At 35.5% G+C, this 23172-nt stretch overlaps 1 protein-coding gene across 1 annotated transcript in view; it reads left to right on the top strand.

The window, feature by feature from the left end:
• The window catches only part of Rab3gap1 (RAB3 GTPase activating protein catalytic subunit 1), an 85197-nt gene extending 62483 nt beyond the window's left edge, over positions 1 to 22714 (top strand). Inside the window, exons 18-24 of the mRNA XM_027936784.3 lie at positions 4535 to 4672; positions 7568 to 7795; positions 16086 to 16182; positions 16281 to 16384; positions 16516 to 16631; positions 17968 to 18070; positions 20996 to 22714. Of these exons, the coding sequence (XP_027792585.2) occupies positions 4535 to 4672; positions 7568 to 7795; positions 16086 to 16182; positions 16281 to 16384; positions 16516 to 16631; positions 17968 to 18070; positions 20996 to 21232 (1023 nt within the window). The 3' untranslated portion in view covers positions 21233 to 22714. The remainder of the gene's footprint in view (positions 1 to 4534; positions 4673 to 7567; positions 7796 to 16085; positions 16183 to 16280; positions 16385 to 16515; positions 16632 to 17967; positions 18071 to 20995) is intronic.
• The last annotated feature ends 458 nt before the right edge of the window (positions 22715 to 23172 follow it).

Here is a 23172-nt window from a genome sequence, read left to right as displayed (position 1 = left end):
ACTAGTTTTTATTGTTCAAACATGCAATTTGAAGCCATTTTATACCATTAGGATGTAGAATAGCAACATCTAAGAAAGAAGAATAGTTTCTCTTGGTTTGTTTTTGTATAAGTAATATGTGAAATAAATTTTGTGAAACATTCAGTCTAGAAAAAGTGGAAGCCACCACCAATTCAACTTCCAACCATAAAAGTAACTGCTATTATTGATTTTTATATATATTCATGTACATATATGTTTACATATTGATGTGTAGTTTTATGGATTGTTTTTAAACATGTTCATTAGTGTGCACATTTTTATTTAACATGTCTTGAAGATTTTTCCATATAGATCTATTTCATTACTTTATAATTGCCACATAATATTCCATGACATAGAAGAGTGATAGTTTATTTAATGATTTCATTCTTGATCACGGTGTGTTATTTGAAAATGTTACTGTGTAGTTTTTGTATGTTGTGTATATTTTTGTATATTTTCACATATAAATTCCACTGAGAAATAGAATAGCTAGTTAAATAGATATGCAAATTACCAAGTTCTTTAAAAAGATATACCCATTGTGTACTTGAGTAATGTAGCACCTGTTCCCTTCCCAACTTTCCTTCCTCACTTTTTTCCCTTCATAAATATGTATACCAACCATGATTCTAGACCTTGAGAATTTAGTAGCAAATTAGGTAATGAGATTCTTAGACTCATATTTTTTAAAAAAAATAAGTTTGGGCCAATATTGATGATCAAAAGTAGTATACTAAGGTTTTAAATTTTATTTCTCTGATTTTTAATAAAACTAAATATCTTTCACTGTATTTTTTGGCCATCCTTTCTTCTGAATTACCTATTATGTTTTAGCTTTAGTAAATATTTCTAAACGGCCTCTTAAAGCGACTGAATTAATTTATATCCCCACCAACAATGTGTAGTAGTGTGGTTATTCTATATCCTTCCTGCTTGATGTGTCAGGGTGTAAGAACAATCCCAAGTTGCTAGTTAAATAGATACATATGTTACCAAATTCTTTAAAAAGGCGTACCCATGGTGCAATTTGCTGGGGGGACTCATAGGGCTCAGCATGTAGTCATGGCTATCATTGACTACAACAAAAGGATGCAAAGCACAATTAGCAAAGGGAAAAGGCACATGAGATGAAAATTGGAGGAAATCCAAGCACAAGCTTCCAAGAATCTTTTGGCCATGTAGTCACATAGATGTGCTTATTTCCTCCAGCAATGAGCTGTGACTATGTATATGAGATGTTGTCTACCAGAGAAGCTTTTAGAGATACAGTGGACAGGAGCTGGTCACTTAAGGACCTTTTGGTTAGTACATACCAAAATTCAAGACTCTAGGAAGAAAGACATGAACCATCTTGTTTGCACAAATCATGTAGGTATAGTAAGCCACTTTTATAAGTTCTGAGAATGGTGGGGACCCTCCCAAAATCCAAGTTCCCAGATGGTAGTGAAGGGCCAACTTTGCAAAAAGCCCTTTCCGAGGATAGCGGTCTCAGGCTTGCTGTTAACTCTTTTCTGCACACTTGATATTTAAAATCTTTTTAATCTTGTATTTCTGGTGGGAATGAGATAGTATTTCATGTTTTTACATTTCACTGATGAATATTACTATGGAACACATTTTTTCATGTTCTTATTTCCTATTTAGATGTCTTCTTGATATAGTACCCACTCAAGGCTTTTGTGTAGTCGTTTATTGATTTTTTTTCCCCCTTATTCCTTTGTAGGAATTCTTCATATGTTCTGGGTCCTTAGATATTTATATTACAAATATTTCTTCATAGTCTGTTACTTTTCACTTTTTTGATGCTTTTTGTTGGAATAGGTGTTCTTAATTTTAATGAAGTCTGGTCTGCCAGTGTTTTTCATGTGTGTAGAGTACTTTTGGGGTTCCATTTAAATCTTTACCTACCCCAAGACCCTAAAAATATTCTCTCATGTTTTCTTCTGGAAACTTTATAGTTTTCCCTATTTCATTTATGTTTGATTCACTTCAAGTTACTTCTCTCTATTGGTATGAGGAAGAGGTTAAGATTGTTTTAAATTATTCCATCACCATTATTGAAAAGATCTGTCTTTTCCCAATGAGTGGCTACTGGTGTTTTTGTTTAAGTCAAGTGACTGTATGTGTTCATCTGTTTCTTGACTATTATATTTCGTTAGTATATTATCAGCACAAGCACAGAAAAACTATCATTATCATTGCAGCTTGATAATAGGCCTTTCTATCTGATAGTATCAGTCTCCTTTGTTCTTCAAGACTATATTGGCTATTAAAGATTTTGTATTTTTATGTCAGTTTCCCTGTACAGGTACATTTCAAAATCCCAGCATAAATTTTCTTATTGCATTGAGTTTATGGATCCATTTATAGAGAGTTGACATCTTAGCAATATTAAGGCCTTGAAATACTCTTTGATCTTACTAAAGTATGTTTTATTTCCACTGTAAAGGTCTTAAATTCTTTTCATTAGATGTACTGCAAGCATTTAATTTCTTAAATGTTATAAGTAGTAAAAAATTTTCATTTTCTAATTTTGTTCCTTGATATACATATAGATATACATGGACACAGAGAGTGACACACAGAGACAGTGAGAGAGACAGCGAAGACGCACAGAGACAAACGTAGGCAGAGAGAGAGACAGATATCTATCTACCAAGTTTTCTACATTTCCTTATTATTTCTAGTAGTTTCAGCAGCATATGGGATTTTCTGCATATAAAATCGTGTTTGAAGACAGTTCAATTCTGATTTGCTAGTCTTTGTACTTTTTACACTGGCTAGCACTTCCAGTATTAGGGTTGAATACTAGATATCTTTTTCTTACTTCCAACCTTAGAAGGAAAGTGTATGATAATTCATATTATAGAAGTTATATTCCTAGTTTGCTTAGAGTTCATGAATAAGTATTTCATTTTATCTAATACTTTTTCTGTATATTGAGGTACTCATATTCTGTTCTCCTTTATGCTGTTAATGCAAATTGCAGTAATTGGTTTTTGATGATTAAAACATCCTTACATCCCTGGAAGAAGTCCCACTTGGGCATTGCCCATTTTTATATAGCTGGACTTTTTTTTTTTTTTTTTTTTAAGTTGCTTGGGGCCTCTCTGAGTTGCTGAGGCTGACCTTGAGATCTTCCTGACTCACTGGGATTACAGGTGTGTCCCACCATGCCAAGCTCAATTTTATTTTTTTAAAAGGATTTTTATACCCATATATGAGAGATACTAGCCTTTAAATTTTCTTTCTTATAATGTCCTTGTCATTTTGTATTTCCTCTTTTTCTGTTTTCTAGACAAACATGACTATTAGTTGCCCACTGCCCAAGATAATACTAGACTTCATATAGGTCCTTGCTTTATTTAAAAAAAAAAAATATTTTACTGTGTTCCATTTATGTAGACTTAGATCAACCTAAAATGTATGGCTGGGAAAGTAAAGATTTTACCTAATATTCTAGAGACAGAGCTAAAAGAGGAGTCTTTAGTAGTTCTTAAAGTCATTGTCACATGAATGAGTCTCTCTTCAATTTGCAACTTGAGCAAGGCCTTTTTCACTACACTCAGTCTGATCCCCTCATTGATCACATTCAATCATGTATATGAGAAAACTTTGAACATATTCACAAGTAGTATATGAAAATGTGTAGTCCCCATGCTGCGTGCTGCTAATTCTCTTTATCCCTTCTGGTTGTAGATAGGGCTATTAAAAGTAGCCCCTTCTTAATAGAAGGAATGACTGTTTCTGTTCTTAAGTTCACAAATTACATGGATTTCTGATTAAGCACTACACTTAACTAAGTATTTTTCCTTTAAAAAAGATTAGGTATTTTAATAAGCATACTTCTCCTTTGTCAAAGAGAAAGTATTTTAATTGGTAGTGTTTGAGCATGTGCCAGGATTTTATTATTCACAGCCCAGTCTCCAAAAAGTTGAGGATTACCCAAGGTCACAGAGCTAGAATTTGGGGATGGGCATGTTATCTCTGAAGCCCAGGCTTCTAACACTGTGCCACATGTCCTTACTGATTATCCATTACCCTGAGTATCAGTGTGATATTCTTGCTTGGTACTTGATATTTTCTTTGCTGTATAGTGAATATAAGAATTCACATTCCATAACCAGAGATGAATCACTGTAGAGCAATTTATTCCCATTTTTCTATTACTTAAAAACATTGTTGCAACTAGTTGATGACATATATAATATCAATAGAACTTCATTTCTGTATCATAGTCATGAAAATATGCAATAGACCCAGATTTCTCTTTTAGCTCTCAATACTTGTCTTGGGAAACCTGGTGATCTTGGGTGGGGGCATGAAAGTCATATTTATCCTTTTTACCTTTTTTATGTAGGTTCTGAAAAATGTTGTGCGTTTCTCTGAATTCTTTCAAATACATGTCTTGTGACTACTAGGGCAGAAGTAATTGTCTTTATTCTATTTTTATAGTTCTTCTTTGTCTAAATAGGGCTGTTCATGAGCTTTGTCCTTTTATACTTCACAGGAAACAGCACCTATGACAGAAGATCTGCTAGAAGAGCAATCTGAGGTCTTAGCTAAATTAGGTACATCGGCAGAAGGGGCTCACCTCAGAGCACGCATGCAGAGTGCCTGTCTGCTCTCGGATATGGAGTCTTTTAAGGTGAGGCAGACTTTCAAAGCTCTAGGGTCTATTTTGAGCTATTCTGGGCTGAAACTGTGAAAGTCACTCTACAAAGTGGTGTGAAGGCCTAATGTTTTTTTTTTTTAATGTTTGGATTTCATTAATAGTTATAACACCCTACCTCCATTCCCCCAAGGACATAGTCAAACTTGTCTCTTAAGTTTAAAAAAAAGAACCAACCTGTTATTAATAGTTGAAAGTTGAGAATTGAATCATTTCTGTGTATATTGAGATGCTTTCTTCCTCTGTGTATATTCAGCCAATTTAATTCAAGGCTTTTAAGAAGCCCTTAGGATTCAGTGTAGGTCACTGCACTCAACACATCTTTGAGTGCTTACTGTGTGCCTCAAACTATGATTAGATAAGAAAATAGTGTTTACCCTCAGTTATAGTCTGAGGTTGTGGGAGAAGATGTGTAAATGATTATATGATGAGTTTTCAAAGGAGGCAAGGGCAAAAAGGTGACTGCTGAGTGGGTAAGGAAAGGTTTCTCAGAGAAATCCACATTTTAGATGAGTATGTATTTGCTACCTGGAAAAGAATATTTTAAGCTGAGGTCTGTATATAGAACACATAGGATTCAGGTCATAGTGACATTTAGCTTACTAATATAAAAATCCAGGAATAAAGGACTTTTTGAGTTGTTATTTGAAAGCAAGTCCACCACAAGTGAAAAATTTTACACAATGGAATGCAGTTATTTAAAATACATAGAGGCTGGAATTGTGTGGTAAAGTACTTGCTTTCCATGCATGGGGTACTGGGTTCAATCCTCAGCACCACATAAAGGAATAAAATAAAGGTATTGTCCATCTTAAAAAAAAAAAAAAACCAAAACACTTCTGGTGTTTCAGATAAGAGATACTGAATCTATATTTTATAAAAAGGCCACAAATGGGTAGCCCACTGGGCTATTACTTGTATTCTAAACTGTACCCCAGGTCCGGACTTTGCTTCTTAACGTGTAATGGCCTGTGTCTCACCTTGTTCAGTCCTATATCTGTGCAGACCAGCTCAAATTTGATTTTTGTCTGAAATACTTTTTCTTTTAAAACAGACACACCATGAATAGCTGTGCCACTTTTATTCTTCTCTGGTAGCAGATTTAAGTAAAAATAAAAGGGAGCCTTTTACTTCTGCATCTTTACTAAAAGGAAAAAAAAATACTTCAATAAACATCTCTTAAGAGCTGTATGTGTTCCTTGGAGACTAAAATGATTCAGAAAATCTTTTATTCTGCCAAGAGGGGAAAAAAAAAAAAGGTTGATACAATGGATAAAGAGAAGCCAGCTGGCTATCAGGGCAGATAGAAAACCAGAAAGGTAAAAGAAGGTAATTGACCAGGCATGATGGCACACACCTGCAATCCTAGCTACTTGGGAGACTGAAGCAGGAGGATCTCAAGGCCAGCCTGGGCAACTTAGCATGATCCTATGTCAAAAAGGTCTAGGGTTAGCTCAGTGGTAGAATGCTTGGCTTGTCTAGCATGTTGGAGGCCCTGGGTTCAATCCTCAGTACAGGATTTCAAAAGGGGGTGGGTGGAACTGGCTGAGGGTTTGTGCACAGAGCAGGAAATACTAACCTACACAGCAGTTGTTTTCCGTCTGTCCTTGCAGAGGCAAGTATAGGAAGGGATTCTACATTGGAACCATAAGAGTTTTTGCCCCCTCGAAACACACTAGTTCTTCATGGTAAGATTCTGTACAGATCCTTTAGCACCATTTATGACCAAAACTGTGGTTCATTAAACTATTTTGGACTAACTGGGCACCAGCAAATCTGTTATAACATTGAAATATAATCTATTTTCTGATAAAAACAAATAGCCAACCTATCAATGTGCCCCATGTGGAAAGCACATAATATATTTAAGGAAAAATTTTCATATAGGAATGACTTAGTATTAGGGTTCTTGGGAGAGTCTTCAGAGTGTTAGATGAATACTGACATGTGCCTAAGGCACCTCATAGTTCCAGAAGGCCAGGGCCTATTTTGGAGCCTGGCCCTTTTAGAACATATCTAAGTCATAGCTAAAGTGAGCCTTCACCCTCTTTTAGTAGCTATGTAGTAAGTCAGCTTGACATAATAAGGACATGCAGAAAGAAGCATTCTGGGGTAAAATATCTTAATCTTTAATGGAGGAATTGAATATCATTTTCTTATTAATCTTGTTCTCTCCATTCAATCAAATGGGTACAGTGTTGCCTGGTTAAGATCCAAGTCTTTGTACAGGAATCCTAAGTCACTATTATGAAATAATCTTGACTCACTACAGCTCCCGGCAATTCTTTGCTGCTGTGGACCGTGATATAGCCCTTAGGAGTTTTTGTTGAGTTAGGTGACCTTCCTCTGATTTTCAGGGGCATCCCCTGAGGTAGTAGGAATTGTCAGACTGGTAGCCATTGAGCCCAATGAGAAAAATCAACAGTTTTGTTCTACATATTTAGCTCAGACCATTCTCATGTTGGTTTTCATGCACATCCTTAGTGTTCTACTAGTACATGACAGTAATTTGTTATATAAGTCACAGGAATTTGATGTCTGAATAGAATGTGTTTGAGGTTAGGTGATATTTATTGCAGCACTAGTATTAATTTATTGAGGAAAAGAGCAGAATTTTTATATTTTTATTTTGATCACATTGTGTATTACAAAATTTACTTAGGTAACAGAATATGATTAATAAAATTTTCACTTCACATGAAGATTTTTCAATAAAATCAAGATAGTAAAAAATGCCTTTGGCACTTTAACATCTAATCTCTTAAAAGTGACAGTTTAAAGCTTAGCAGTGTGTATGTACATGAAAGTATGATTTTGCACACTAGCTTATCAGTAAATGTTGATTTTGCTGAATTTGTTGCCTCATTTTAGGCAGCCAATCCAGGATGTATTCTGGAAGATTTTGTGAGATGGTATTCACCCCGGGACTATGTTGAAGAGGAGGTGATTGATGAAAAAGGTGATGTGATTCTAAAAGGAGAGCTGAGTGCCCGAATGAAAATTCCAAGCAATATGTGGGTAGAAGCCTGGGAAACAGCTAAACCAATTCCTGCTAGAAGGCAAAGAAGGCTCTTTGATGATACACGTGAAGCAGAAAAGGTAATTTAGTATTGGGTCTCCAATACTAGCATGCTCATTATTATTCTTAAACCTTAGAAACTATCATAGAAGAGCTTTGGGCACATGTGACAAGCAAAGCATTGAAATTTAATGAGCCTTTTTATATACCTAGTATTCACATTTAAGTTTAAAACTAGTTGCAAGTAGGACAGTGAAAAGACATTCATAGTATATATGAAATGCTTACCATTATACTGCATTAAAATATATATATCAGATATTAAAAATGGGCATGTCATTTATTAATGAGAAATAAACTTTGTCAAACAGCATTTATAGACAGATCTTTTAATGAAACAACTGAAGTTTCTAAAAATAGGGGTTTCAATAAATTATGTTATATATAATCTTATGGTTCCATAAGATTATAATGGGGCCAAAAAACATCTATTACTTAGTGTTATAACCATCAGAACATTTTAGTGCAGGGCATCTATTACTCACATGTGTGGTGTTAATACCAAACCAATTGTGCTGCCCATGTATACAATGTATAGCACCTAAATTATAAGCAGTATGTAATACTTTATAAATAGATCACTGTGTTGGAGATGTATGTACTTTACAACTATACTATTTTTTTAAAAAAAAAGTTACTGCAAACAGCCATATTACACAGGTAGCAACCTCATGTATATCATGTTTACTGTGTCTCTTGATTGCAATAACATTGAGGTTTGTGGAATGTTCGTACACAATGAGAGACTAATGATGCATTTCTCCTAACATCCCTGTCATTAAGGGACGCATGACTGTATACAGAGAAGGAATGATGTCCATTGAAAATAAGAGGGGAAAATTAAGGATAGTGCAGAAATTAAAGAAAAAGAGGACTAGCTTCTCCTACCTAATCCCTTTCCATTAAAGAAGCCATGCCAAAGAGGGCACTTTCAAAATGTGACATTACCAGGAATATAAAAAGACCCTATTCATACAAAATATGCAAAGCAGATCATTTTAGCAGCCACAAAGCAAAAGAAAATTGTAACATACTCCAAACAAATATGGAGGATGTTTAATACTAAATCCAAGAGTAGAAATGGACCCAGTGAAACAAACTAATTTAACTCATGGTTGTCTTTTTTCTTCTACCCTATCAAAAATGACTAAATTACAGGAGATTCTAGAGAATAGATTCATATTTAATCAAAGGCATTGAGGAAAAGCTAGAAAATAGCCCAAGTGAATCGGAGTGAAAGAAGTGGAATGAAAGGCAAGAAAATAACAATTTTTATTAGTTTCCTTGAAGGAAAAAATCACAACCCTAAGAACTAATATTTATAACTGCTTTCCCAGAAAATCTGTATTTACATATTAAAAGGGTTCACTAGGAACAGGGAGAAATAAACCAGAAGCAATAAACTCAAAGATAAAATCTTCAGGACCTCCAGGCAAAAAAATTTTAAAAGGGCATTAGATTTCTCAAAAAGAGCATACAAAGAAAGGTAATATGGAGCAACATTTCCAAGAAATATAAGGAAAAATGTGAAATAAGGATTTTATATCCAGCCAAAATATCTAGCTATTACCAAAATTATAAAAAACATACTACATACATGTGCCCTTCCTAAGGAATCCCCTAGTGTTGTACAGTCATAGAATTTCTATATTAGAAATGTTCTATATATCTATGCTGTCCAAAATGGTAGCCACTAGCCATATGGCTTCCATGAGTACTCAAAATCTGTCTAGCAAAATACAACAACTTTTAAATGGCTGTATGTGTCCACTGACAACCTTATTGAGTAATATAGTATAGAAGGATGAACCTTGTTCAATTAAGAGATGTCTGGGAATTAAAAGAGAATAAAATCATGGCATTGCAGGTAAATGGATGGAGTTAGAGAAGATAATGCTAAGTGAAGTAAGCCAGTCTCAAAAAACCAAAGGCCAAATGTCTTCTCTGATATGGAGATGGGGGATGGGGCAGAACATGGAGGAATAGATGGACTTTATTATCTTAAGTACATGTATAAAAACAGGAATGGTCTGACCATTCCTGTTTGTGTTCAACCAGAGACATGAAAAATTATGCTCTATTTGTGTAATATGAATTGAATTACATTCTGCTGTCATATATAACTAATTAGAATAAATTTTTAAAAGATGGCTGGGAAAACTTTGGCAAAGGACTGATGGTGAACATGTCATTTATTTAATTTAGAGCTAAGACTTAAGGTGAGGATGTAGAGTATAACTTAAAAAATTGGTAGTAAGAGCTGGGGCTGTAGCTCAGTGGGAGAGTGCTTGCCTTCCATGTGGGAGGCACTGGGTTCAATCTTCTGCACCACATAAAAAAATACACAAATAAAATAAAGGCATGCTGTCCATCTACAAAAAAAAAAAAAATTAAATTGGTACTAAAGGAGGGGGTAAATAGAAAAATCATTGAGTCTTACACAGAAAGTAGATTACAGGATACCATTTAAAATTGTTAGACACGGGCTGGGGTCATGGCTCAGCGGTAGAGTGCTCGCCTAGCACATGCAAGGCCCTGGGTTCAATCCTCAGCACCACATAAAAACAAATAAACAAAATAAAGATTGTGTACAAGTAAAAAATAAAATTGTTAGACTATATTACAAAGGGGTTAAAGATACAAAGGAATTAATAGCACCACAAAAGGTATTAAGGCAAGGATATTCTTTAGAATAAAAATGTAAACCTTTCTAAATATCCAAATTTTTTTTCAGAAAGCAAAGAGAAATAAGTCTTTACCAATAAAAATAAAAGAAAGAGGGCTGGTATATAGCTCAGAGGTGCAACACTTGCTTAACATGTGCAAGGCCAAGTTTTATTCCCCCTGCACCATGTAGCAAATAACTAAAAAGAATGAAAATAAATGAATTCCTAACTCAAAAGTCTAGGAAAAGAACAAAGTAAAACCTAAAGAAAACAAAACAGAAAAGCAGATTTAACAAACCTAGTTCTTTAAGAGAAAAAAAAAAGAACCATTAGCTTTTGAAACAAGAAAAGCACATGCACAAAATGAATGACAAAAAGGACAAATAACTGAAAGAACATTTTTTAAAGCTACTTTGTAATATCTGTGTATATAAATTTGAAAACCAAGTCAAACTGGGTGATTTCCTAGGAAAATATAGTATACCGGAACTAACCCCAGCAAAGACGGCATGTAAAGAGACCAGTTTCCGTAGAAGAAATAGAGAACAGTTATCAACTACCACATAAAATAGAAGCAACATGGGGCTAGTGCTAAGAGAAACTGAACTAAATATTGAAAATCCACATGTAGTCCCAACGCTCCATAAATTGTTTAAACATAGCAAGTGGAAGAAAAATTCCCAATTTTTTTTTTTTTTAAATCAACTTCTAACACTGGTAGCTAACCAACCTGATTCAGGATAGCATATTAAAAGAATAGACTAGTAATACTTAAGAAATTTAATTCAAAAATCTCAAGTGGACAGATTCTCAATAGAACTTTTAGAAGATAATACATGTTGGCTGAATGTAAGGATGATCATTTGGAAGTCTATTTACATAATTTATTTCACTAATAGGTCTTTATATCATTATCTTCATATGTGCCAAAAAAGCCTTTGATAAAATACATATGAATTTTAGTCCTTAATCCAGATCTGATATAGGGGAGGCCCCAGAGATCACTAAGGAATGAAACAAAGATGCCTATTATCTCCACTGCCATTAAACATTATTCTAAAGGTAATGGCCAATGTAATTAGATAGGAGAAGGCAAAGATAGAATTACAAAGAAGAATGCTATAGATGATGTTGACAGTGTGTGTACCTAAAAAAATATATAACATCAATAATTCAAACAAAAGAATTTGGCAAGATATAAAATTAATATACAGCACTCACTAGATTGACAGGCATAAATAATCATTTGGAAAATTTCATTATAAGAGGGGATAAAGGGTTTGAAATCTGAAGGAAAATAAAACAGTACTCAAATACATCTGAACAAATAGATACCTGTTGATTTTAGGAAGCCTCAACATCATTAAGGTCAGTTCTCCCTAAGTTATAAATTTAGTGCACTCTTAATTAAAAAAATGCCAAGAGACTTTATTATGGAGCCAGGCAAGTTTATAATAATGTTCATTTGGAAAAATAGATAATAGTGACTGCTAATGAGTTTCTTTTTGGAGTAATGAAAATATCCTAAAGTTAATTATGGTTGTGGTTGTATAACTCTAAATATACCTTAAACCATTTAATTATATGCTTTAGATGAATTATTAGTTTTAGAAAACATGCAAGAATATCTGAGAATAGATTGCAAAGGAAGAACTATGTGGGGGTGGGGGAGATACTAGTCCTACCAGATATTAAAGCATACTTTATGTTTAAATTATGTGATAGTGGTATATAAATAGCCCACTAAAACAGACTAGAAGGTCTAAAAATACATATGGAAATCTAGTACATGATAAAGATGGCATCTCAAGTCACTGGGGCAAAAGTCACCTTCATAATAAATGGTGTTGATAAAGGTAAAATTCAATCTCTTATACCACACACAAGAATGGACTGAAGATAAAACCATGTGAGTACTAGAAGAAAACATGGATGGAATCTAATCTGAGTCCAGGGAAAGGTTTTCTAATTAGAACTTAAAATCCATACTGCAGTTTAAAATTTGGGTAAAAATAAACTCTTGATGACAAAGAAAAACAAGTCAAATAGCAAATGATAAACAGATTTGTGAACTGGGAGAAATTTGCATATCACATAGAGCCAAAATAAATTAAAACTAGGAGGTTTTAATGCAGACTTATAGGTTTCTAAAATATGGATATGTGGGTATGCAAATATATAAGTAGGTATATGTAGAAGTAGAAGTATTGGCACCACATTAATAGTGGACACATATGTTGTTGTCTAAAACACTCTTTATAAAGTAGCCATGCTTTTCCTCAAATAACTGGCCAAGCCAGGTACAGTGGCATAAACCTGTAATTCCAGCTACTCAGGCTGAAGCAGGAAGATTACAAGTCTGAGACCAGCCTGGACAATTTAGCAAGACCCTGTCTCAAGATAAATATAAAAACCAGGGGTATTGTTCAATGGTGGAGTGCTTGCCTAGCCTGCAAGAGGCCATGGGTTCAATCCCCAGTAATGAAGAGGTCAGGGGGTTTTGTGGAGAAAGACCGCTGGTTTTATGGCTGGAGCAAGGAAGGTATAAGATGAGCCTGGAACATAATATTGCTAGAAAGTAAGGAAGTACTTTAAAAATGAGAGAGGAAGGTATTTCATGAGGACCTAGATTGAAGGGACTCTGGCTCATCTGGGGCAGTTTGCCAAATAAAAAAATGAATTGGATATATTAAAAAATGAGGAAGAAGGGAGGGCATTTCTTATAGAACAAAGATAACTGGTAAAGGTGGAGGATATGTTGGAGTTGGAAACTCTTCATTTTACAACTATATACATAATGAAGATTGGTTTAGGCAAGAGTCATGGCAAGAGTCATTGCCGCAGTCTGGCTGGGCACAAAATCACGAGCCACTCAAGCAGGAACAAACTTTATTTTTGAAACTGCCGCCAATGCCGCTTACTCTCCCGGGAGGATTGCCGACCGACCCACGCAGCGTTCTCCCAGACCCCAACAGGAAGTCCCTCCTCTGGAATTCCCTCCTACTGCACTTCCAACAAATGGGAACTCTCCAGGAGTCCTGTAGCAGGCCAAGGTGGACAGCAGGAGTCCAATATCCATATGAATGCAGATCCTAACATAATCATATCATCTCAATGGCTTGCTGGCGTCACCTTTCAACCAAAAATGCCATGCATCATATTACTTGGCTGTGGCTCTTAGCAGGTCATCATTAGCTTTTAATCTAAGTGAAAGTTTGGGTGAAGAGCACCATACTTGCATGGTTTTAAAGTGTTTTCCTAAAGATTGTTTCTTCATTGCAAGGCAATAGTGACTATATCATGGCAAAATGGAATGATATTTTCAAAGGATGGATCACACTTAACATCAACAGTAAAGACCAGATGGAGATTACTTACATGAGAGGTGTGATACTCTGAAAGACACAATACTACTTAGTGTACTGTTTGATCCATGAATGTGTATCATAAATCTAGTTATGAGGAAACATTAGATAAACCCAAAATGAGAAACATTCTATTTTTAAAAGAGCTTTTTAAAAAAAAAAAAAAAGACTCCATGTAATTTTGAGGGTATGTTAAAGGGACACAGGAGCCAACTGACAGAGCTCCCAGTGGCCATCACAGAAGCAATGTGAGCAACAAATACAGTGGTAATTACATTATAACTTGAAGTAAAAAAATAAATATTCTTGAGTTCATACTGATATAAATAATTGAATAAGCCTGGCACAGTGGTGTACTCCTATAATCCCAGAGGCTGAGGCAGGAGAATTGGATTCAAAGCCAGCCTCAGCAAGAGTGAGACACTAAGCAACTCAGTGAGACCCTGTCTCTAAAACACAAAATAGGTCTGAGGATGTGGCCCAGTGGTTTGAGTGTCCGTGAGTTCAATCCCCAGTACTTCCCCCGCCAAAAAAAAAATAATGAATAAATAAATGGGTCAGAAGATACAGACCTCTGTGCAGAGTTAACTACTTCAAGTATGAGCTTTACAAAGTAACTTCTAAGGAATTCAGGTATAAAGAAGAAAATTTCAGTGCAGAAACCTGTCAGAACATTATCTTAGCCAGGTAATGAAGGCTGTTAACAACAAGGATAAATCACATTGACTTGCATTCTTGATGCGATGTGAAGAGAATGGTACTTTCTGGTCTTCCTCCCCAGAATACATAACTCATCATGAGAGAAGCAGATAAAACCCAACTGAGGGACTTTTTACAAAGTAGCCAACTTGAACTCCTCAAAATGGTCAGGGTCAATAACAATAAGGAAAGTCTAAGAAACTGTCACAGCCAAGAGGAGCCCAGGAAAATGACTATTAAATGTAACATGATACCCTAGATGGGATCCTAGAATAGGAAAAGTACAGATAAAGTTGAATATATGAATGTTGGCAATATTATTTATAATGGCTAAAAGATGAAACAAATGCAAGTGTCTATCAGCTGATAAATGGAGAAGGAAAATGTAGTCTCTCTAAACAATGGAATCTTCAACCTCAAACATGAAGTATTGATATATGTTGCAACAATGGAAGAACCTCAAACATTATGCTAAGTGAAGGAAGCCAAGAAAAAAGTCAGATACCACATGATTCCATTTGTATGCTATCAGAGAGGCAGAAAGTTAGATTTAAGTAGTTGCCAGGGAATGGGGATAGGGATTGAGCATAGGATGGGCAGAAGGGAATGGCTACTGCTTCCAGAATGAACTTAGATAATGAAATTATCTAATGGAACTATCTGGATTTAGATAATAGTGATAATTAATCAATCATAAATATGCTGAAAACCTACATACATGCTATATGCATAGCATATAAACCTATAAGTATGCTAAATCCCATGTGCATCTATATTTCTGTATTTAAATTGGCATAGAAACATACCTGAAGAAAAACACAAAAGATGTGTTGGTCTTTGGGAAGGAGAATGTCTGCATTATACTTCCCTATATTTGTTTATTTTTGAAATCTTTGCTTTTACTGTTGAATAAGGTAGAGTACATGTGTTGAACATACTTCTCTGTATTTTTATAATAAAAAGAATTAAAGCGGGCTGGGGATGTGGCTCTGTGGTAGAGCCCTTGCCTAGCATGTCTGAGGCACTGGGTTTGATTCTCAGCACCACATAAGAATTAAAGAAAAAAATAAAGGTATTATGTCCATCTACTACTTTTTTTTTTTTTTAATATAGCAGTTTGCATCTTGGGAAAAAACTCAGTACCAAAACAATTAAAACACTTTGTAGAAGGTCACTACTAATGTTTAGAGATATTGAGAAAAGCAGTTTACAAAACAGTATTGTACATATTTAATGCTAGTGTCCTTTATATATTCTATGTCTTTAAAAAAATCCTAAAATGAAAATGCTGTGTCATTTTCTTTGTATTTTCCTAATTTACATGTATGACATGGAAACAGGAAAAATGAAAATATTTTGGTTTTATTAAAGTTGAAGTTCTTTACTGTTTTCAGTGATAACATGCTTACCTTTGGGAGTGGTAGCTACTTACCTGGGTGAGTAGGGATAGGTAGCAAGAGAAGAGATCCATTCTCTCCTGCCAGGATGTGGTTGAGGTAGAAGATTCTGTACTTTGATAGGTGGCTGCTTCATGCTTTGGCACCTCTAGTGATCATTATGTAATGTTGGGTCTCCTGCAGGTGCTACACTATCTAGCATTCCAGAAACCTGCAGACCTTGCTCGGCACCTGTTACCTTGTGTGATTCATGCAGCTGTACTCAAGGTAAAGGAAGAAGGTAAATGTCTTATTTGATTAGTTATTAATTCATTTCTAAAATGGAAGTGTATAAGGCTTAATTTATTTAACAATGGATTTGATCTTTTTAAAAACCAGAAAGTCTGGAAAATATTTCTTCTGTTAAGAAGATTATAAAGCAGATCATATCTCATTCCAGTAAAGTTTTGCACTTCCCCAATCCAGAAGACAAGAAATTGGAAGTAAGTTTGGTATAGTTTCAGAATCTTGCCAAATGTTCATCCCACTTGGCAATAATTTTTTTAAAGAAATGTTTTTAAATGGCTTTGCTTTTTGCCATTTTTCAGTGTACTTCTCCCTTTTCCTGTTTTAGGAGATCATCCATCAAATTACTAATGTTGAAGCTATAATTGCTAGAGCCCGGTCCCTGAAAGCCAAGTTTGGAACTGAGAAATGTGAACAAGAGGAGGAAAAGGAAGATCTTGAAAGGTAATCACAATTTAATTATCTCAGGTTTGTCCTTTTAACCACCATTCTCTTTAGAAAATTTAGAATACTGAAATTATTTTGTGGTATTCATACATTATTTGAAACAAGCATTCACTAGAGAATTAATTATCCTAGGATTTGACCTCTGCTCTTAACTTTTACTGGGTGTTTCCTTTTCTTCCATTTTCAGAAACTGTCTAGCAGAGCCTCTTTCTAGGGTCCTTTGCTCCTGGAGATGTGGTGCCTGAGGTTTCCTGTAGCAGAACTGTTTGCTAACTCCATTATTTGTAGTGTCCCATATGTGGCTCTCAGCAGTCCCTGTTCCTTGACCATAGCACAGTGTTCTGGAACTATACATCTACTCACTATTCCTAGTTATTTTATACAATGTTTGTCATAGCAAAGGCACGTATCTTACAAATATGTTTTGGAAGAGTGACCATATGGCTTGTCCCAAATAAGGCAAATGATTGGGGCAGTCTCTCCCTCTTTGAGACAACATTTTTACCAGTAGAGTCTGTCACTGTGAGCTTCTGTCCATTTTTACCCGTGTTACTTGAAAGTACAGTGTTTTGATGTGACACAGGTTTCCCAGTTTTTCATAAGAAATCATTGATGTTAAATAAAAGCTATTGCAAATGCTTTGTCATATATTATCAAGTTCTTGTTTGAACTTGTATCTTTTGTTGAGTGAAAATTTCTCTCAGCCTACTTTACTCTTGAAAATGTCTTCCTTTTAAATGAGCAGAACAAGCTCTAATCAAGGGAATCATTCCTGAAATAGCAGTATGAATTAGTGAGCAGGTGGTGTTGCTTGGTGGCTGTGTGCCTTCGACTGTTAGTTCCACTGTACACTGTGACACGCTTTGAAATTCAGTGTTTCTAGCACATCATGGCACAGCTTACAACTGCAGCTATGCCCAGTAAAAACATAGATTTTTAAGCACACACACACACACTTTAAAAAAAAAAAAGAAAAAAGAAATATGGATCATTGCTTTGCTAGATAAATAAAATTTGGTTTCTATGGTCTAAAAATCCTTATTCTGATCTTCAATATAGCATTTCCCAAATTTCTAGTATGAAACAAATAGACTGAATATTTCTTACATTGACAGAGATAGGCTTTTTAGAACTTGTAGGAAAACAGAAAAGCAGTAAGATTGTCAATTAATTTTAATTCTAAATGTCCTGTCTAGCCTATGAAATTTCCACTCCGGCATTAGTAAGTTTAACCAATATTAAATTTTATTGATAAGTCCTCAAATTATCTGAGACAATGCAAACAGTGTCCTGAGCAGCTGCTCCCCATCCATTCATCACTTTTCTCTCCTAGGTTTGTGAGTTGCCTGTTGGAGCAGCCCGAAGTGTTAGTCACCGGGGCAGGAAGAGGACATGCTGGAAGGATCATTCACAAGTTGTTTGTGAATGCTCAGAGGGTATGTGAGACTCCTTACTGACTATGGTGATCTCACCAGACCTCTGTTTGGGAAGATGTCATTTTGAGCTGCTAAGCGACGGGCATTGGGTTTGGATGAAGAGACAATGACTCTGACTTCTGAGTCTGAACTCAGAAGTTTCCTACATATTTAAGTAAGATAAGTACATCTTAGGAACTAAATTTCAGAAAATAGAAGTATGAAATCCATTGTTATAAAAACTGAACATAACTATGCTGTGGAAAACAAAAGCCTCCTACTTTCAAATTACAGTTCAGTTTTAGACTGATGGAACTTTAGAGTTCCATCTTTAAACCCTACATACTTCAAAACAAATTCATAATTCAGTCTGAATTGTAACTCTAGTCTAATAACAGTGAAGAGATCTAAATTTAGAGATTTCCTAGAAGATTTCCTTTCTGGAAAGAGATTTCCTTTCTGGAAGACAATGATTTCAAGTTTTTTTAGTACTATGGAAATTTAAGCTTCAGCACGGAAAGAAAGCCCAATTGAAAAATTGTCATCATTACCTACTAGTGAAAGAAAGTTTTTATTCTTACGTAGTACCTTGGTTACTGTTAACCAGGTACTGGCTTCCCACAAATAATAATAGGGCGCATTACTATTAAAGTATTATGATGTGCACTAAATACAGGTTCCCCTGACCTGGGAATGTGATGACACTGGAAACCAAACCGGTTCAGTGTTGAGAGTGTAATTCTTGTAAGCAAAGATTTTCATTGGTCTACACATGGAACAATCCCTGCTGAGTCGGTCTGGAGTACTTCTAGTTAGAATATTCAAAATTATGGTCAAATATTTTGATCCAAATTGTTTGTAAGTGCTAACAACAGATTATTAAATTTAGGGAGCTACTCCATAAATAATTTCAAGTTAAAAACCAAATATTTTGTTTCCTTTTAAAAGTCTCGAAAACAATAGATGCTTGCTTTGTTTTGTTTTCTGGCATGAAAATGAGTGGATTTGGTTTTCACATCCTTCACCAGCTTCCTATGCAGAATTTTACAGGCCTGTGTCCTTATTAATCATTACTATGAATTTTCCTCAACAAAACTCTTCTTTGATATTTTTTTTAATTTTGTGTTAAGAATTACTTGTTTTGTATACTAAAGCAAAATTATTTTCATGTTAATCTCCAACTATGCATAGGCTGCATTTTTATTAAATTTTTGACAATGCAGAAAATTAAAAAGAAAAAAATGACAAACATCATTGGGTAGGAAAACTTATCAACATTTAACAGTCTTGTTTTCAACTTGATATGGCTTTCAAAATTAGTAAACAAAGCAATGTGTTTTCAGTGTCTGATTATATAGCTAATGCCCTTTAATAGACACTGAAATTATAAATTCAGCCCACATTGTGTAATTTTTTTAAAAAGATTTCAATTTTTCAGACCCTGCAGTGAATATGTTTAAAGAATTTGTAGACTTGTATAATTCGTATAACAAGCATCTGGTTGGTACATTTTTAAACTTGGCTCTTAAATATCTGGCTAAACTGTTGAAGTTTATTCATGTGAATTCTTCATAATTGACGCTTCATATCAATTTTACAAATAAATCAAGATTTTAACATTTTTAAAAAGTTGTGATGACATCTGAGAATTCTACAGCCTATAAGATGTATTTAAAACTTTTCTTTAAAATTACAATTTTTATAAACTTAATTATAGGTATGTACATCTTTAAATGGAATTCAGCACAAAATGATTTTTGCTTCAGTTTTGCCAAGTCCTAGACATTTATTCACATTCACTGGAACATCTATTTTTCAAGCAGTACAAACCTTAGGCAATAAATTCAGAAAGAGCTAGGCTTTTGTTAAGATCATTTACTCATTAAATGACACCCTATCTGTCACCTGTTGAGCCATCAGATGCATGAGTAGTGGGATGTGTCTGTTCTTATTTGACAGCTAGGTGTGTTGTATGTGGTGTGACTTTATTCATCTTAAAATATTCTTTTGATAGGATCATGTTTCTTAATGTAGTGCATGCCGTCTTGGAAATAATCTTGAAAGCTCTTGTCTAGCTCTTTTTAAACCATCTTGCTTGTTCCCTTTCATCACTGTTTCTTTTCTCACTCTTTCTCAAGCTGACTGAATCTTCTGATGAGGTAACAAAATAGTTTTTGTCCCTCATAGTTCCTTGTTCCTTCCCATCCCTCTAACTTCATAAGGTCATTTAAACTAACCACCTAACAGTCTGGATTTGGCATAACTTTCTTGCTGGTGTTTAGCTTAACATGATTCATGTTTCCATTGACAAACCAATTACTCTTTTTTCCAAAGCAATGGTACCATGAAAGTATAGTGACCAGAGTTTTTAAAAAGGCTCTTATTTTGTGCAATGATAATGAAAAAATTGATGCCTTTGAGATCATCTACTCTTTTGTGGCCATTGCTATATGGACCTCTGTCACTTCTGTAGTGCATTAACTGCCCAGCAAACAAGACCAATGTCCCCGGTTTTCATTTGGTAAGTTAACCTTACAAAGAATTGATTGAAAGGGTAGAGATAAAAATCTTTCCAGACTCTGGAGAGAAGATAGCTCCTTACCAACTTGGAACTCTGACTTGGACTTGGGTCATTGCTTGAAGAAACAGAAACCGGCACAGCTCCATGATTCCTTTTCATAAGATGTCTGAGCATAGCCCTCACTTTTCAAAGCAGATTGCCTGGCGGTCGTTTCCTTTCTGCCTATTACCAGTCTACTGGCTCATGCAGTGTTTCAAGCTTCTGGCATTTTCTGTGTTATTTATTTTGAGCAATCATAACATAGCTAACTGCATTACTGAGTAATGTAGGACATTTTTATGTATATATCACATTCATCTGTCCTCAAAAGTACCTGAGTCTAGCATTCGACTTGTTCTTGAGTTTAGCCTTTGATTCTATTCAAGGCTGCAGCCATGGCTCCACCAGAGGAGGAACTGAAGAGAGTGGGCTGCCCAGAGGAAAGAAGGCACAACCCAGTATCTGACTTCCCTGCTCCTGCTGGCCGGGAACTCATCTTACGCACCACCGTGCCGCGCCCTGCACCCTACTCCAAAGCACTGCCTCAGCGGATGTACAGCGTTCTCACCAAAGAGGACTTTAGACTTGCAGGTGCCTTCTCGTCGGATACCACCTTCTTCTGAGTCTCCTAAGCATTACCTCAGTGGGGCTTCAGAGGCACTGCCACCTGCTTCCACAGGAACAAGTGCCAGAAAAACCTGAGAGGCCCCACACAGGTGGCCCTGCACAGCTGAGCGATCAAGAGTCACACCAGCATCCGAAGGACTTTGCAGCACCAAGCTTAGGCTCTCTTGTACCTTGATGGGGGCAGAGGGAATGGGCTTGAGTTGTTGAAAAGATTTCTGACTCAAAGAAATGGACTTTGAGTATGGGGGAAAACCAAAAATCGGGAGAAGCTCTTTGTCCTCACTCATCTGGGATACTTTTTATCTCATTCTTCTCTGTGACTGTCCTCTGGGCCACTACCTTGCACTCATAGTCTGTAAACAGTTAATGGTTGTATTTATTAGGATCAAGAATGCAAAATAGAATATCTGTTAACTCAAATTTCTGGATATTTTGGTGGTAGCTTCTAGTCCCAGAATCTGTAATTCACTACATACATGACCATATTCTGTTTATTCAATCATCTGGTGGTCATCTGTATTATACTAATTAACTTTTGATGAACATTTAGAATATTCTAGGAGAAAGCCTAGAACTTCACTTCATTTTTCCATGTAACTGTAACCTAAATGTACTCCTTCTGGTAAAACAGTACATTAAATGTCACTGTACATTAGTTATGCATATATTGTGTAAGATTTGTTTTGTCATTGGTTCTCCTTTGGGTTGCCCAAGTTACCAGCCTGTAAAGTTCTCCCTTCTCTTGCCATGCAGCATGCTGTCTTCTTTGGTGGTTGCTGCTGGGTACTGTATTTAATGATGTAGAGATGAGCACATGCTAAAAATAGAGCCTTGTTACATAGAGACGATCATGCAGTTAGTATAATTTGGTATATGTGCTAATGTAATGAGTAGAGGATTACTTTAATGCACTATTTTGCTTTTGCATTTTAGTTAAAATGAAAATAATCTCTGGGGATGTATAGCACCCAGGTTAAGGATAACACCACTGTATTTCTAGTTTTGTGAGGACTAGGATGTATTAAGTCTATGATGCTATATGGCCTCTTGTTTAGCAATCTTATTTTTAGGCCTAAAATTTCCACTTTAATCCAAAGTAAAAATAATTATACTGAAGCCTAATTGTTCCTGTGTACCTTTAAAGGATTGCTAGAGTTGTGCAAACTGTTATTTTTGTTTAAAAAAAGTCTATACACACAAAAATATATAGTATATGTTGCACACATGTGTCTGTATGTGAACAGGACAGAAGAATGGCCTGGTTGGTGACCTCCCAACCTTTACAGTGCTTTTCTGAGATGCTAGATTTTGTTGCTACCGCCAAACAACAGATGCAGGACTGAGGACTGGACCAAGTACAAGACATTTCTCTTAAAGACAATTTGTCTACTTTCAAAGAATGTTAAAAACTCTTATGGAGAGATGGATTTTAAAACAGTATTATGAAACTAATAAAAGGAGAATGTTTCTGTGGCTAATTTTCGTTTCTCCCTTCTGAGGAACATTTCAGTCTTATTTTATTTAGCTTTGTGCCATGTCAAGCCTTTCATTAAGATTTGCATCCTAGGGTTGTGGCTCAGTGGTAGAGCACTTGCCCTGCACGTGAGAGGCACTGGGTTTGATCCTCAGCACTACATAAAAATAAACAAAATAAAGGTATTGTGTCCATCTACAACTGAAAAAAAAAGGAAAAAAAAAGATTTGCATCCTCTTGCTATCTGCAATGGGACATACCTGTAATCCCAGCAGCTCAGGAGGATCGCAAGTTTGAGGCCAGCCTTAGCAACTTGGTGAGATCCTGTGTTAAAATAAAAAGGGCTGGGGATGTGGCTCAGAAGGAAAGCACCTGAGTTCAATCCCCAGTATCCCACCCCCAAAATAAAACGCAGCCTGTTGAGTGTTACCCAGCAATGGTCTCAGAACATTATGCCTTTTT

This window comes from Marmota flaviventris, chromosome 11, assembly GCF_047511675.1.
Source record: "Marmota flaviventris isolate mMarFla1 chromosome 11, mMarFla1.hap1, whole genome shotgun sequence".
Taxonomy (NCBI): domain Eukaryota; kingdom Metazoa; phylum Chordata; class Mammalia; order Rodentia; family Sciuridae; genus Marmota; species Marmota flaviventris.
The sequence above is the reverse complement of the archived record's forward strand: the minus strand, read 5'-3'. Positions and strand labels throughout refer to the sequence as shown.